Here is a 12795-nt window from a genome sequence, read left to right as displayed (position 1 = left end):
AGCTTGACGGGATGAGCTATGAGTACATATTGTAGGTTTGAATCTCCACCGTGCTTCAATTGTACTATCAATGTCTATGTTGTGAGCTTGAAAACTGCTTGTGAGATCCCCGCACTAGTTGAAGAGGAAAACAGAGTATTTCTTATAAAAGTTTGGAAACTTCCTCCTAGTGGATGCGTTTCAAAATTTTGAGACTGATAACGATATATAATGGACAAAAACAGACAATATCTACTAGCGATGACCTTAGGTTGTTACAAATGATATGAGAGTTAGACACTGGACGGTGTGCCAATGAAGATACTGGGTTCCCAAAGGAGGTAGATTGTGAGATCCCACCTCGGTTTGAGAGAGAAATGAAATATTACTAATAAGAACATGGAAACTTCGTCCTAGTAGATGCGTTTTGAAACTATGAGACTGACGACAATACGTAACGGGACAAAGTAGACAATATCTAAGATCCCACCTCGATTGTAGAGGGGAACGAAGTAAAACCTCATCCTAGTGGATGCTTTTAAAACTGTGAAACTGAAGACAATACAGCTGAAGGACCTTAATTGTTACCTAAGAGACAATATTTCCCAGGAATATTACAAATTGATATTATTGTTTGGTTGGAAATTAAAATTTAAATTCCAAAACATGTCATGTCTCCTTTTACAAGAGTTAAATATATGTTATTGAAGACATACTTATGTCTTTTTTTGAATTTCCTTTTTCTTTTTAATTTTCAATATTATTTTATATATATTCCTCTTTGGCCTATATTATATATCTCAACAAAATTTGATGTGCCAAATTTATTATTTTCTTATTTTTATTTCTCATGTGTTGTCAAATATGTATCCATATAATTCTTATTAAAAACATCATGACCACATAAATATATCAATTTAATGAACAAAACAACAAATTAAACTAATTATGACATCATAAATATTTTTGGCCTTTATTTATTAGACTCTACTTAGAGATGTCTAGTTACAACAGCACTAGCAAATATTGTTGTCTTTGTCGTTTCACCTTTCTCGTTTAGCTAACCGACAAAAATCTTAATAAACTTTCTTTCGTTTTCTATTGGGTCGGAGATGATCTCAGTAGATTAAATGGACATCTATAGCTATACTCGATCCCGATCCCGGGTGTCGGGTGGTAGTGAAGGTTTATTTTAATAAGGAAAAAGGGGGAAAAGGGCATGAAAATACCAAAAGTATATTAAAAACACCTTGTCTCCATCTATCCTTCTGTCTCCTCTCTACAATTTCATTTCATTTTCTCCTTCTTTCTCTTCAGCTACTAATCTCTGCAACTCCCGCCGATGGTCGAATTTCCGAACGCCGCCGCCGTGGATGACGGCGATATGGACGACGGTATGAGGTGTAATTACCATCCTTATCGGAGCAATCAAGGAGGGATTTGCGCTTTATGTCTCCAAGACAAGCTCGGAAAATTAGTCTCTTCCTCTTCTCCTCTTCCACTCCGACCTTCCTCTTCCTCTTCTTCCTCCTCTTCCTTCAGATCTGATTTCGCCACCGCTGCCGCCGGCGGGGGTTTTTCTGCTGCTTCGTCGCTTAAATTTCAGCCCGACAATGATCATCACGCGGCAAGGACACGAATCTCTTTTCTGTCGAAGAAGAAGAAGATGCAGCAGCAGCAGCAGGTGGAGGTGGGTTTTCGCCGGAGTAAATCGACGACGGCTCCGGCGAGAGGGAGGTTAATGGAGCAGAACGACGGCGAAGTTTATAGCCATAAAAACAGAGGATGGATTTGGTCTCTGTTTGATCTCTCTACCAAATCCCATTCTTCGAGGAAAATCGATCATAGTTCGAAGATCGCGTCGCTTCCGACCACCACGATCGCCGCCGCGACATCGGTGAAGCAGAAGGAAAAATGTACGGCAACGTTTAAGGATTTCTCCAGCACAGTGGAGGAAGATGGCGGTGGTGACGACAGTCCGAATAGCAGTCAAGCCACCGCGTCGGTCTCGTCGTTTGAACAAAAGGTGTCGAGATCCAGATCCGTCGGTTGCGGAAGCCGGCGTTTCTCCGGCGACTTTTTAGAAAGAATCGCCGGCTTCGGTGACTGTACGCTGCGGAGAGTGGAGTCTCACAGGGAGGGAAAACCCAAAACAACCTCCACCGCAACAACCGCCGTGCACGACGGCAGTGAATACCTGAAGGAGCGAGTGAAATGCGGCGGTTTATTCGGGGGGTTCATGATTCAGACATCGTCGTCTTTTTCTTCCGCTTCGTCATCGTACCGGGTATCATCGTCCTCCGGCGAAGAGGGGAGGTTCCCGGCGTACGGACAGCGGCGGAGCAAGAACAGAGGGTGGGCATTTGGTAGCCCGAGGACAGCCATGGCGAAGGCGTCGTCTTCATCCTCAGAAGGGAAAAGAGATTCGTCACAGAAAAATTCATCCACTCCAAATTTGGACGCCATTCCTTCATTTCTCCCTCTAAGAATCTGAACACAAAATATGAATTTTACAAAATATCTAAACCTTTCTCTGCTTAGTTTCTGTATTTTTTTTTTTTTTTAATATTTTACTTCATGTACTAAATATCTAAATAATTTTTTTTTGGGTCTCAAATTAAATAGATTTATTTTCGAATTACTATTTTAGTTATTAAAATGCAAAAATTAAATTGAGAGATCAAAGAACTAGAGATCGATATTGACATATAAATTGATATTTAGAAGAGATCGATGTCTAGTAGTCTTTTTTTTGTTTATATATATATATTTGTTAGTAGTATGTATCTCTTGTTAAATACTCGATACTCGTTGAGATCTCGAAACAATCATTCAATGATTCATAGAAGTCTCATGATTTGATAAAAAAATTGAAGTTTTTCATCATTTCTTTGAAATATAATGTCACACCTGGTACGAACTAAGGGTTATAAGTAATATAAAAATTTTAATATGCTAGAATTATTTAATTTATTTGTTGTAATAGGAAGATTCCAATGCTCACGTGGGCCACATGCTGCGTATACTGAACAGATTTCGAGGACGTGCTGGGCTGGGCTCAGCTTTGGGCTCAGATCTTTCGGCCTTCTGCGGCATTGGAGTTTAAAGCCATTACAAACTTGTCTAAATTTGGTATGAACTTGGATAGTAAACAAGTGATTGATACGGAAAGGATTTAACCATGGTAGGTATATAGCGCATACATGTATGGACACCTAATGTTTCATGATGACTTACAGCCTTCAAAAACAAACTCAAATTCTTCAACAAAAAAGAATTATATCGATGAAAGAAGAGATGACCCGAAATTAGGGTTCAGGATTTGAAGAAGAAATGAGGGGTTGGGTTTGCGAGTCTTGTTCTTGTTGAGTTCGGATTGAGGTCTTCAATGGCAGTGGCTTGGCATTTCTGTAAACTCCATAGATAGCAATCTGTGCTAATCCCAACCCTAATCCTATCCCATTTGGAACCTGCACAATTGTTCAAATCACTTATTTTAATTTCAGATTTTCTTCAGATTCTTGACATAGTGAAGATTATGTGAAGAACACTTACTGCAAGAAACCAATCGCTCAAGAGAAAAGCATAGAAAGTCCAGATTCCTCCGTTCAAGAAAAAGAAGAACGATAGCATGAAAGGCATATACTCCACGCTTCTATTTTTTATCACCGTTTTCTGCAATCAACAAGATTCAATTTCTAGAAACTAAAAATTAAAATGGAAAAGAAATAGTTGGAAAAAAATTAGAGAAAAGTTGATATTTATGGAAGAAAACACGAGGTTGGGTCCTACACAATAATGATTTCAGAGCTGCAGAATTGGGAACGGATGGATGAAATTAATTACACATATCAACAACAGTGTTTATCAATCATTACTTGATTTTTCTCCCTCCTACACGTGACTCTATTTTCGTCCTTAAATTAGTTTTTTGGATTTTTTTTCTTGGCAAAGGGTGGAATTTCGTACGTAAATTTCTAATTATTCTATGTTTTAAATAAGGCAAGAAATATAAAGATCAAAATTCAAAGCAATAACAGAGCCAAGAAAGTTGAAGCTTATTGGACCGTTCCGTAAAAGGACAGACAGAAGGCTTAAAGTTGCAGCACGACCTTACCATGACAGAGAGCGGCGAGCCGTACATAATGATGTTAAGGCCTGCACAAACAAACCCTAGGGCTCCAATACGCGTTTCACCGTCTAACAGTAATTGACTCACCACAATCGCAGTCGCAAAGAAGCCGATATCCAGAATCCCTACCATAATTCCAGTCTTCGCCTGAAAATTCACAACCGACACACACATAAACACAAAATCGATCAATCTCGATTAGTCAGTTACTTAGTCAATCCATCAATCGATGGATCGATCTCAGTTTCTCAGAGTAATCGCATAAATATTGACTAAGTATCTTGAAGTTCAATAACTGACCTTCATAGCCGACGGTGCGTAGATGAGGAAAACGCCGAGGAAGAAAGACTGTACAACAACGCCAAAGGAATTTACGGTGGCGACGAGGTAGGCTCCAGGCTTGATAACACCGTAGTAAGTCCAGAGAGAAGAGTTCAGCCAAGTGCACACGTACGGAAAGCTCTCGAACTCCTCCGTCGATTTCTTCTTTATAATCCGCCAGAATGTTCCGCTGCAATAATTTCACAATCCATCCATAAAATATTCAAGATCTCAAAATTAAAATCGAGATAAGATCAAAGTCGAGGATCTTACACCGGAGAAAGGAACATAAGAACGGAGATGACGTTGCCTGTATACAAAAACCTCCATCAGAATCATCATCAATAGCGAATAAAAATCGAAAAAGAGGAAGAGAAGGCTGACCTATTACGCCGACGAAGAAGCTGAGTTCCGCCATGGTTGAGAGAAGAAATGATGTGGTTTGCAGGTGAGAACGATGAGGTACCTTTAATAACAAGCTGTGTGCTTGTGGTTCTCATGGCTTTTTTTTAATCTGTAAAAAAAAATCGAAAATCGTTTTCAAACATGTGACATATAAATTCATTACAATTATTGTTTCTTTTATTAATTTTATTAAAAAAATATATAGGCCGCAGAAAATTTCAGCCATATTATATCGGAGATTATTATGGTATATAAAGTTGAAATATTTTTGAATAATGTATTAGAAATTATTCTATAGTTATTGGCCTTTAAAATTACAATATAGAATTAAAAAAGATTAATCTTTTTTGTTTTTTATATCATGACTTTAAAAAACCAATATTTAGATTTATTAAAAGAAATTCTAGAAAATAATGATTTATGTAGGGACATTGAATTTATTAAAATAATAATAATAATAATAATAATAATAAATAATTGGTGGGATTTGGTGAGTAAATATATTAATTTTAATTTATAAAGATAAATTTACTTTGAAATATATATATAAGGTAAGGACAAAAAAGGTCCCCACGACTTTATGTTTGTGTTAATACAAGTCATGGTTAGTACACATATTTGTCCCATCGCTAATAATTTATTTATTTATTTATTTATGTTATTTTGGTTTTATTGATTTATTTCCACGGATGACGATTTTTTACTCGAGAAAATAACTTATCGGGCTTGTACTTGAATTGCGAGACTATTTAGAGATATCCACTGGATGGTTGAGACAGGAAATCCTTATGAAATTCTCTATTTATTTTAATAAAAATCGAGTTCCTCGCGATAAATTTCATATTCATTATATTTAGGATTTATGACCAATTTTTTATATATATTTTATTTAGAATTATCGGATAAATTAATCAATTATTTATATAAATTTGTTTCCTTATCATTAGTGACTTGTTAGCAATTTTTAATATATTTCCAAAGTTCAACCCTTGTCGTGTTCACTCGTTAGGGTCGTGCCAACATACTCTTTCGACCCTTGACTCTGTCTCTCTCTTGCGGTCTCTCTCCTTTCTCCAATAAACTTTTCAATAGTTGACACTATGCCCAAAGTTCTTGCACCTCATACTTAGATCGTGTTGGCGCAGCGTAGGATTCGTCAGATTTTCTTCTTTTGTATCATTATCGTCGTCGTCTTATTCACATTTTCCTCGACCTTCTCGAGAAAATATGTTAGCTATATAGTTTGACAGCAAAAAATGACATTTTTAGACAATAAAAATGTAGGTTCAAAGTCACACCTCGCATATTCTCATTCCATGAATTACTTATTGAATCTTTTTTTTTTTATGATCGACATTTTTAAAAATATTTAAAATAAAAGTTAAAAGAGTATTTAAATTAATAAAAAATATTTTATCTTTTATAAGCAATTAAAATACTTATTATTAATATTTTATTTATTTTTTATGACATAATATTGATTATTGAGAGGGATGTATAATATTTTTATTTAATTGGAATTTTGGATATTTTTAAAATTGTGAGATGATAATTGAACCACAAGAAATAGTGGAGTCCAAATACGACACGTTGGACAGCAAGCCAACGTCATTATTTCCGAATAGAAAAATTATTTATATTCTTTTTTAAATTAAAAAAACAAGAATTATAATAATAAATAAATAGATGGAAAAAGTAACAATAATAGAATTTAGCAAGCATAATGGTCTCTCTTCCCACCTTCCACCTTTAAAATATTTAACAAAATAATATATATATATATATAGATCTTACTAAAAAAAGTAAAAATGTTCGAATTTATTATATTTTAATATCCACGTGTTCAAATATTCCATCTTGTTAAAAAGAAGGCAACAAAATTAAGAAAAATAAATAAATAAATACGATATCGGTTTTATTTGATAAGAATTTGTTTTCTATTTATGTAATTTTTATGATTTTAATTTGACTAAATTAAAATTAAAATTAAAATAGATTTTATATGATTTTAAAAAAGACTAAAATAATATAATATATATTTATGTCCTTCTATTAAGATTAAGTTCAAAATTAGTATTTTAGGTATACCTTCTTTACCTATCTAATTTGAAAATTAATTATTTTTTATTATGCTAATTTAAATTTAAATGTTATATCTTTTATTTTAATAAATTCAAAATTTTAAAAGTTAACTTAAATCCAAATATTGCTTTTAAAAAATATATTTTTTATATTAAAATTTGAAAATTATATATATTTAAACCCATCTTAAATTATTTCAATTTTCATTTTAATCGAATAAAATTATTTATCGGTAATTAAAAATAACTTTGAACTATAGATGATAAGACCTATCATAATATTACAAGGAAGTAAAGTAATAAACGACCGGTCTAGAAGGGTATCTCATGAGTCTGGAGGGAATTTGTTACTCGAACTGTTTTGATGATAAATTTGTCCCGAAACATGAGTTTGTATTTGAAACTTAATCCCACCCGAACTAAACTCGTGTCTCGATGGGTCGGGTTATCTTTACTTTACCTATGAATAAAAAATAAAAAATAAAAAATAAAAAAAGCCATCCATCCCACTTAAAAATAAATAAATGTTTTTTTTTTTTTTTTTTTTTTTTTTTTTTTTTTTTTTTTTTTGTAGAAAATCATTAGGAAAAAAAAAAAAGAAAAAAAGAAAAAAGGAAGGGACTGGGCCTCGGGAATCTTACAGAAGAGACGCAGAGTGATAGTGGTTGAGAGCGAGAGCCTTTCTTCTCGCTCTTCTCCTTCTTCTTCCTCTCTCCCTGTTCATCTCTTACCAGTTGCTACCAAAAAACACGGACCAACGAAAACCTCCCCGGCATCATGAACCACGACTCCAAGCGAAGCAATCCTGCTCCTCTAATGGTCAAGCCTGAATCTGAGGATCGCAAACCCTCCTCTGCTGCTCCTGTCGGCAAGAAAATCGTCATCAAGAGCGCTGATATGTTCGGAGACATGCAGAAGGAGGCTGTCGACATTGCTATAGCCGTCAGTGATTCTTTCTCTTGAAATAACTACTCATAATCTCTTAGAAAATCTGTTCCTTAAGTAATTACGTCAGAATCTGTTTTGTTTTATTGTTGTTTAGGCATTTGAGAAGCATTCCGTCGAGAAGGATGTCGCCGAGCAGATTAAGAAGGAGTTCGATAAGCGGCATGGTCCGACCTGGCATTGCGTCATCGGTCGTAATTTTGGTAGCGTATTTCATTCTCTCTGTGAATCTCTAGCTTCTTCCTTAATTTTCCCTTTATCTCAGTCTGATGGATCAAATCGTTATGAATTTCTGTTGCTTTAGTCCCTTAGAAAAGATTGTGTTACCTCTAGGTCGATCTTTAGCTTATTTCCCCTACTGAAATGGAGATCTACCTTTTAATTCTGTTCTTTTTCGGGATTCAGACACCATTAGTCCGATTCTTCTTTCAGGCTCCACCACTTAGCAGGAGCAAGATTTGCCTGCATAGGCAATTTTAGCCCAGTTGTGTTAAGTACATTGAAATTACATATATTCTTGTGGCTCTATTGGAGGAACTCTTTATTGAATTTGCTAGCTAATTCTCAGCTACAGCAATCTAAAACAATCTCAATGGATTCTGCTATGGTGGCAACCAGTGGGTGGGGGCTCCTCCATGGAACTTGATGATGGGTCCATCTAACTTAGGGGTACAGGACCGTTTGGAACTATACGAGTTGAATCTTAGGCTCAAGTGTTCTATAGGGACAAAGACGGATTTGTTTTGAATAGTACTTTTGGGTTCAAATCTTCCCATTGTTCTTTTGGCACTTATAAACTAGCTGACTTCACTGTGATATTGTCTCTTGAGTCATTTTGGTATCTGTAATCTATATGGTTCTGTTCTGTTTGCTCAATGAAAGGTAGGAATCAAGATATATGTCTCATGTTTAATTGAAGCATAAAATGTTCAGTTCTTGGTACTTTTGGGATGCAAGGGACTGCTTTGATGAGATACAGGAAGGTGATTGCAATCTCTTTTTTTCTGTGTGCTGTTAGGGAACAGACAATTCTTATAGGCAAAAGGATAAAAGGTTGTGATCACACGGACCAAGAGCCTTGCTAATATAAGATTTAGAACATGCCATTCTAACGCTAAGTACTTTTAGCGTAATTTGGTATGTAACTTGTAAGTGGGCAGTGCTCCCTCTCTTCGTTTCCGTTACCTTATAGTGCCAGAAACGTTCCTTTATATGGCCAATCTATTCATCGCAAGCCTTGAAACATCCCGGTGGTATTAGTGATCCATTTAGTTTTTTTCATTTTGGCTGAGAGAACTCAGTTGTTAGCAGTACACTCCTAGCTGTAAAAATTGCAAGCTCTTGTGGTAAGTATGTTAGCAGATGAAAATACCCTATAGTTCCAGTTGCTCCCGTATCTCCAAGAATGTTGCAGTGCATTGTCTTGTTCTTGACTATTGAGCTTTATTCGGTCCTATGTTCACTTCTAGTAGAGATTGTCCTCTTTGAGCTTTCACTTTTGGGCTTCCCTTCTAGGTTTTAGAACGCATATGTTAGGAAAAGGTTTCTATGCTCTTATAAAGAAAGTTTCGTTCCCCTCTCCAACTGATGTGGGATCTCACAATCCACCTCTCATGGGGGATCAGCGTCCTTGGTGGCACATTACCCAGTGCTTGGCTCTGATACCATTTGTAATGGCTCAATCCCACCGCTAACAAATATTGTCCTTTTGGGCTTTCCCTCAAGGTTTTAAACTGGGTATGTTAGGGAGAAGTTTTCACACCCTTATAAACAATGCTTTGTTCCGCTATCCAACCGATGTGGGATCTCACACTATTTGTGTTTGTTTTTTTTTTCCTCCTGAATTAAATTAATATCTCAGACGATTCTATTTTCTGCTTTATGTTTCAGGTTCCTATGTGACACATGAAACCAACCATTTTGTTTACTTTTACCTGGATCAAAAAGCAGTCTTACTCTTCAAATCTGGTTGATGATTGTTCTTCCCTTGGCAAACATGCCACCAACTACCTTGGCAAGCCTGCAATCACAATGCTACGATAAGTTCTTGTATGTATAATCTATGTAAATCACTTGGTGTAGCATTTTTCAAATTATAACTAAATATATCACTGAGGGAGTAGATTAAATGGAATTCAATCTGCCATTTACATAAATCTCTCAAAGGGTTTCCTTGTTGCTCTCATTAAAACAGAAGGTTGCAGTACAAAAAGGGAGGGGATGCTTGTTTTTAATGGGTTTTTGGTGGTTAAACTTTCAATTATTGGCTCTGAAATAAGCCTTGGAAGCCGATGATCTATAGAAGAGTAAATGCACCATTTTGTACTATTGCTAAAGAAAAGGAAGGACTTAAATTAAAAGCTCTCTCTTAAAATGAGATTCTGAAAGCAGATTTCTGTTGATTCATTACTATTATTACAATGTTTTGTTCTTACACACCTTATCAGGCCTACCCTCAAAAGCTTTCTTAGGCAGGGGATGATCTTTGGGGCCTGTTTGACTACTTTCTTCGTTGAATAAATGATGCAATTAATACTTTTTTTTTTCTTTTTTTTTTTTGTTGTTGTTGTTGTTAAGGATAGAGATTAAGGCTAAATTTAATTCATAATCCAACAAAAAAAAAAAAAAAAATTGAAATTGTTAGACGAAGACAACTCTCCACAATGGTATGATATTGTCTACTTTGAGCATAAGCTCCCATGGCTTTGTTTGGGCTTCCCAAAAGGCCTCACAATATTCTTTGTTTATAAACTCATGAATTTCTCCTTAATTGACTCTTTTGGAGTCTTAGTCATTTTTTACTGCCTTGAATTTCTCCTTAATCGAGGCTCGACTCTTTTGGAGTCTTAGTCATTTTTGACTGCCTTCGAGAAGTCTTGACTTCTTTTTCTTTTGGAGTCCTTTGTTCGACCTTTGAAGATTTACCAATCTATTGGCATGACTAAGTTTAGGGCATAACTCTATACCATGTTAGACGAACACAACTCTCCACAATGGTATGATATTGTCCCCTTTGACTAAGCTTTCATGGCTTTGTTTTGGGCTTCCCAAATGCCTCACAACAATGGTATGATATTGTCCACTTTGACTAAGTTTATTTTTTGTTTATAAACCCATGATCGTCCATGTGGGATTTTCATCATCCAACAGAAATATTTTCAATTAATGTACTCAAGTGGATAAAGATTTAGATAAAGATTTAGATAAATACTTAATAAATTGACCTAAAACTTGATAGTTTCTTGTCATTCTCTAATTTACAGCTCACAAACGCATATTTATTTTCGAAAATAGCTACTTTAATTATATCAAAGAAAAAATTACTTTATATAAATAATTATTCTTAATTTTACTCTCAAATTTCAACACATTCCTGTCAACCCGTAATTACACGGCACCTTCTTTTTGTAGTATGTGATTTGAATTAAACCAAACTATTCAATTATATGAATTTACTATTTTTGTTCGAAACATTTGGTATATTCTTTTTCCCCCGTGGAAATGTATTTTTCTTCTTTAATTTTTATATCCTTCAATTTTTTTTATTTATTTTTGTGAAAATGAAGTTCGTATGAAAAAAAAAAAAAAAAAAACTCTATTTTGTTCTTATAAAAGATAATTTTCATTTTCATATAATAAAAATAGAAAATATTGTAATAAATGTAATAATATTTCTAATTTCATAAATAAAAATAGTATAATATAACCTAACTATATATATATTATATATATATGTTTCTAATTCCATTCAAAACCGTTTATTTTCCAAAAACAAACGGAACTTTGCATATATGTTCTTTCATAATTAAACAAACAAACAAACAAAAAAAAAAAAAAAAAAAAAAAACCATAATGGAAATCTTTTTTTTTTGCCTATTGAATCTTAAAAACACCCTTCTTTCCCAGCCAATTTTGGTGTGATGATCAGTAGGCAAAAGCTTGGGTGTGGTCTCTGGTAGCTCTAGGGTGGCGAGATGGCTGAGGCGAGGGACACGACAGCGATGTGGTGGTTTGTGGGTTAATGGCAGCCGCCAACGAGCAGTTCCCTGCTTCCACCATGCTCTGTTCTTCGTCCATGAAAATCTGCCGGCATCGACACTCCTCGCTGCAGAAACCCTTGTCTCCTCTGAAAAAACCCACCTCGTCAAAAATTATAATAAAAATATTTTTTAAAATATAAAATCTTTTTTTAATGAGTACTTACTCGTACATGTAGATGTCTTTTCCGGGGAGGAGCTTCTGACCGCAGAGAAAGCAGCGGTCGAGATATCTTTTAGAAGAAGAAGAACGGTGGTGGCGGTGGCGGTGGCGGTGGCGGTGGTGGTCGTTGGCGTTGCTATTAATCATAATAAGAGTGGATTTGTTAATGACCTGACGAGTTGAGTCAGGAATGCCGAGTTTCCGAGTTTCTAAGATTGCACTGAGTCCGACCATGTCTCATTCTTTCTCCCGGCGGACGGCGGGCGGTACGGTGGTGTTTCTCTCTCTAAGGCGGAGGGAGAAAGACGGGGATGTTGAACGAGGCGGTTGTGAGTGGAAATTTAAATAAAATAAATAAATAAAGAAGAAAAAGGGGATGGAAAGGGTGGGGCCCGTACAGCTATATAGCTGTACGAAGCACGATTTGACTGCTTCTTCTCTTTTGCTGCCACGTTTCCCTTTTTTTTTCTTTTTTTTTTTTTTTAATTTTATTTCTCACTCTTTGTCGTTTTGTGTAATTCATTAAAATTACACAAATCAGCCCTTCGACTTTTTATTATATCAATCAAAGGCTTTTATTTGTTACTTGATTGTTATTTTGATAAGTTTTGGGGCTTATTTGTAAAATTAAAATTTCATAGGGTATGATTGTAACATTTATTCAAATTTAAAATTCAATACTGTAATTATAAAAACTCTTTCATGTTCGATCCCGTAAAGATTTGCAAAGAA

General features: G+C 35.1%; 4 protein-coding genes across 6 annotated transcripts; 2 read left to right on the top strand and 2 right to left on the bottom strand.

The window, feature by feature from the left end:
- Window positions 1–1267: 1267 nt before the first annotated feature.
- LOC111785925 (vitellogenin-like protein) lies at window positions 1268–2620 on the top strand. Its single transcript, XM_023666299.2, has one exon. It carries the CDS (start codon window positions 1322–1324, stop codon window positions 2471–2473), a length of 1152 nt encoding a protein of 383 aa, XP_023522067.2. The 5' UTR covers window positions 1268–1321; the 3' UTR covers window positions 2474–2620.
- Window positions 2621–3119: 499 nt separating this feature from the next.
- SWEET17 (Nodulin MtN3 family protein) lies at window positions 3120–4932 on the bottom strand. 2 transcript variants are annotated; one of them, XM_087126316.1, is made up of 6 exons: window positions 4817–4932; window positions 4706–4742; window positions 4412–4622; window positions 4097–4258; window positions 3535–3654; window positions 3120–3449 (listed from the first exon to the last, which is right to left on the bottom strand). In XM_087126316.1, the coding sequence occupies exons 1-6, from the start codon at window positions 4848–4850 to the stop codon at window positions 3288–3290; spliced, it is 726 nt and encodes a 241-aa protein (XP_086982442.1). In that variant the 5' UTR covers window positions 4851–4932; the 3' UTR covers window positions 3120–3287. The 2 variants fall into 2 exon arrangements, with proteins under 2 accessions (XP_086982442.1, XP_086982443.1); XM_087126317.1 differs by lacking the exon at window positions 3535–3654.
- Window positions 4933–7533: 2601 nt separating this feature from the next.
- Window positions 7534–10019, top strand: LOC111799787 (uncharacterized). Of its 2 annotated transcripts, none has more exons than XM_087126318.1 (3): window positions 7534–7860; window positions 7961–8066; window positions 8432–8779. In XM_087126318.1, the coding sequence occupies exons 1-3, from the start codon at window positions 7696–7698 to the stop codon at window positions 8443–8445; spliced, it is 285 nt and encodes a 94-aa protein (XP_086982444.1). In that variant the 5' UTR covers window positions 7534–7695; the 3' UTR covers window positions 8446–8779. The 2 variants fall into 2 exon arrangements, with proteins under 2 accessions (XP_086982444.1, XP_023539033.2); XM_023683265.2 differs by lacking the exon at window positions 8432–8779 and adding an exon at window positions 9754–10019 and having other exon boundaries at window positions 7540–7860.
- A 1564-nt stretch (window positions 10020–11583) lies between these two features.
- Window positions 11584–12410, bottom strand: LOC111800761 (FCS-Like Zinc finger 15-like). Its single transcript, XM_023684596.2, has 2 exons — window positions 12068–12410; window positions 11584–11989 (listed from the first exon to the last, which is right to left on the bottom strand). The coding sequence occupies exons 1-2, from the start codon at window positions 12295–12297 to the stop codon at window positions 11788–11790; spliced, it is 432 nt and encodes a 143-aa protein (XP_023540364.2). The 5' UTR covers window positions 12298–12410; the 3' UTR covers window positions 11584–11787.
- Between the last annotated feature and the right edge of the window lie 385 nt (window positions 12411–12795).

The sequence above is a fragment of the Cucurbita pepo genome, chromosome 8 (assembly GCF_057944985.1).
Source record: "Cucurbita pepo subsp. pepo isolate OVF chromosome 8, ASM5794498v1, whole genome shotgun sequence".
NCBI lineage: Eukaryota > Viridiplantae > Streptophyta > Magnoliopsida > Cucurbitales > Cucurbitaceae > Cucurbita > Cucurbita pepo.
The sequence above is the reverse complement of the archived record's forward strand: the minus strand, read 5'-3'. Positions and strand labels throughout refer to the sequence as shown.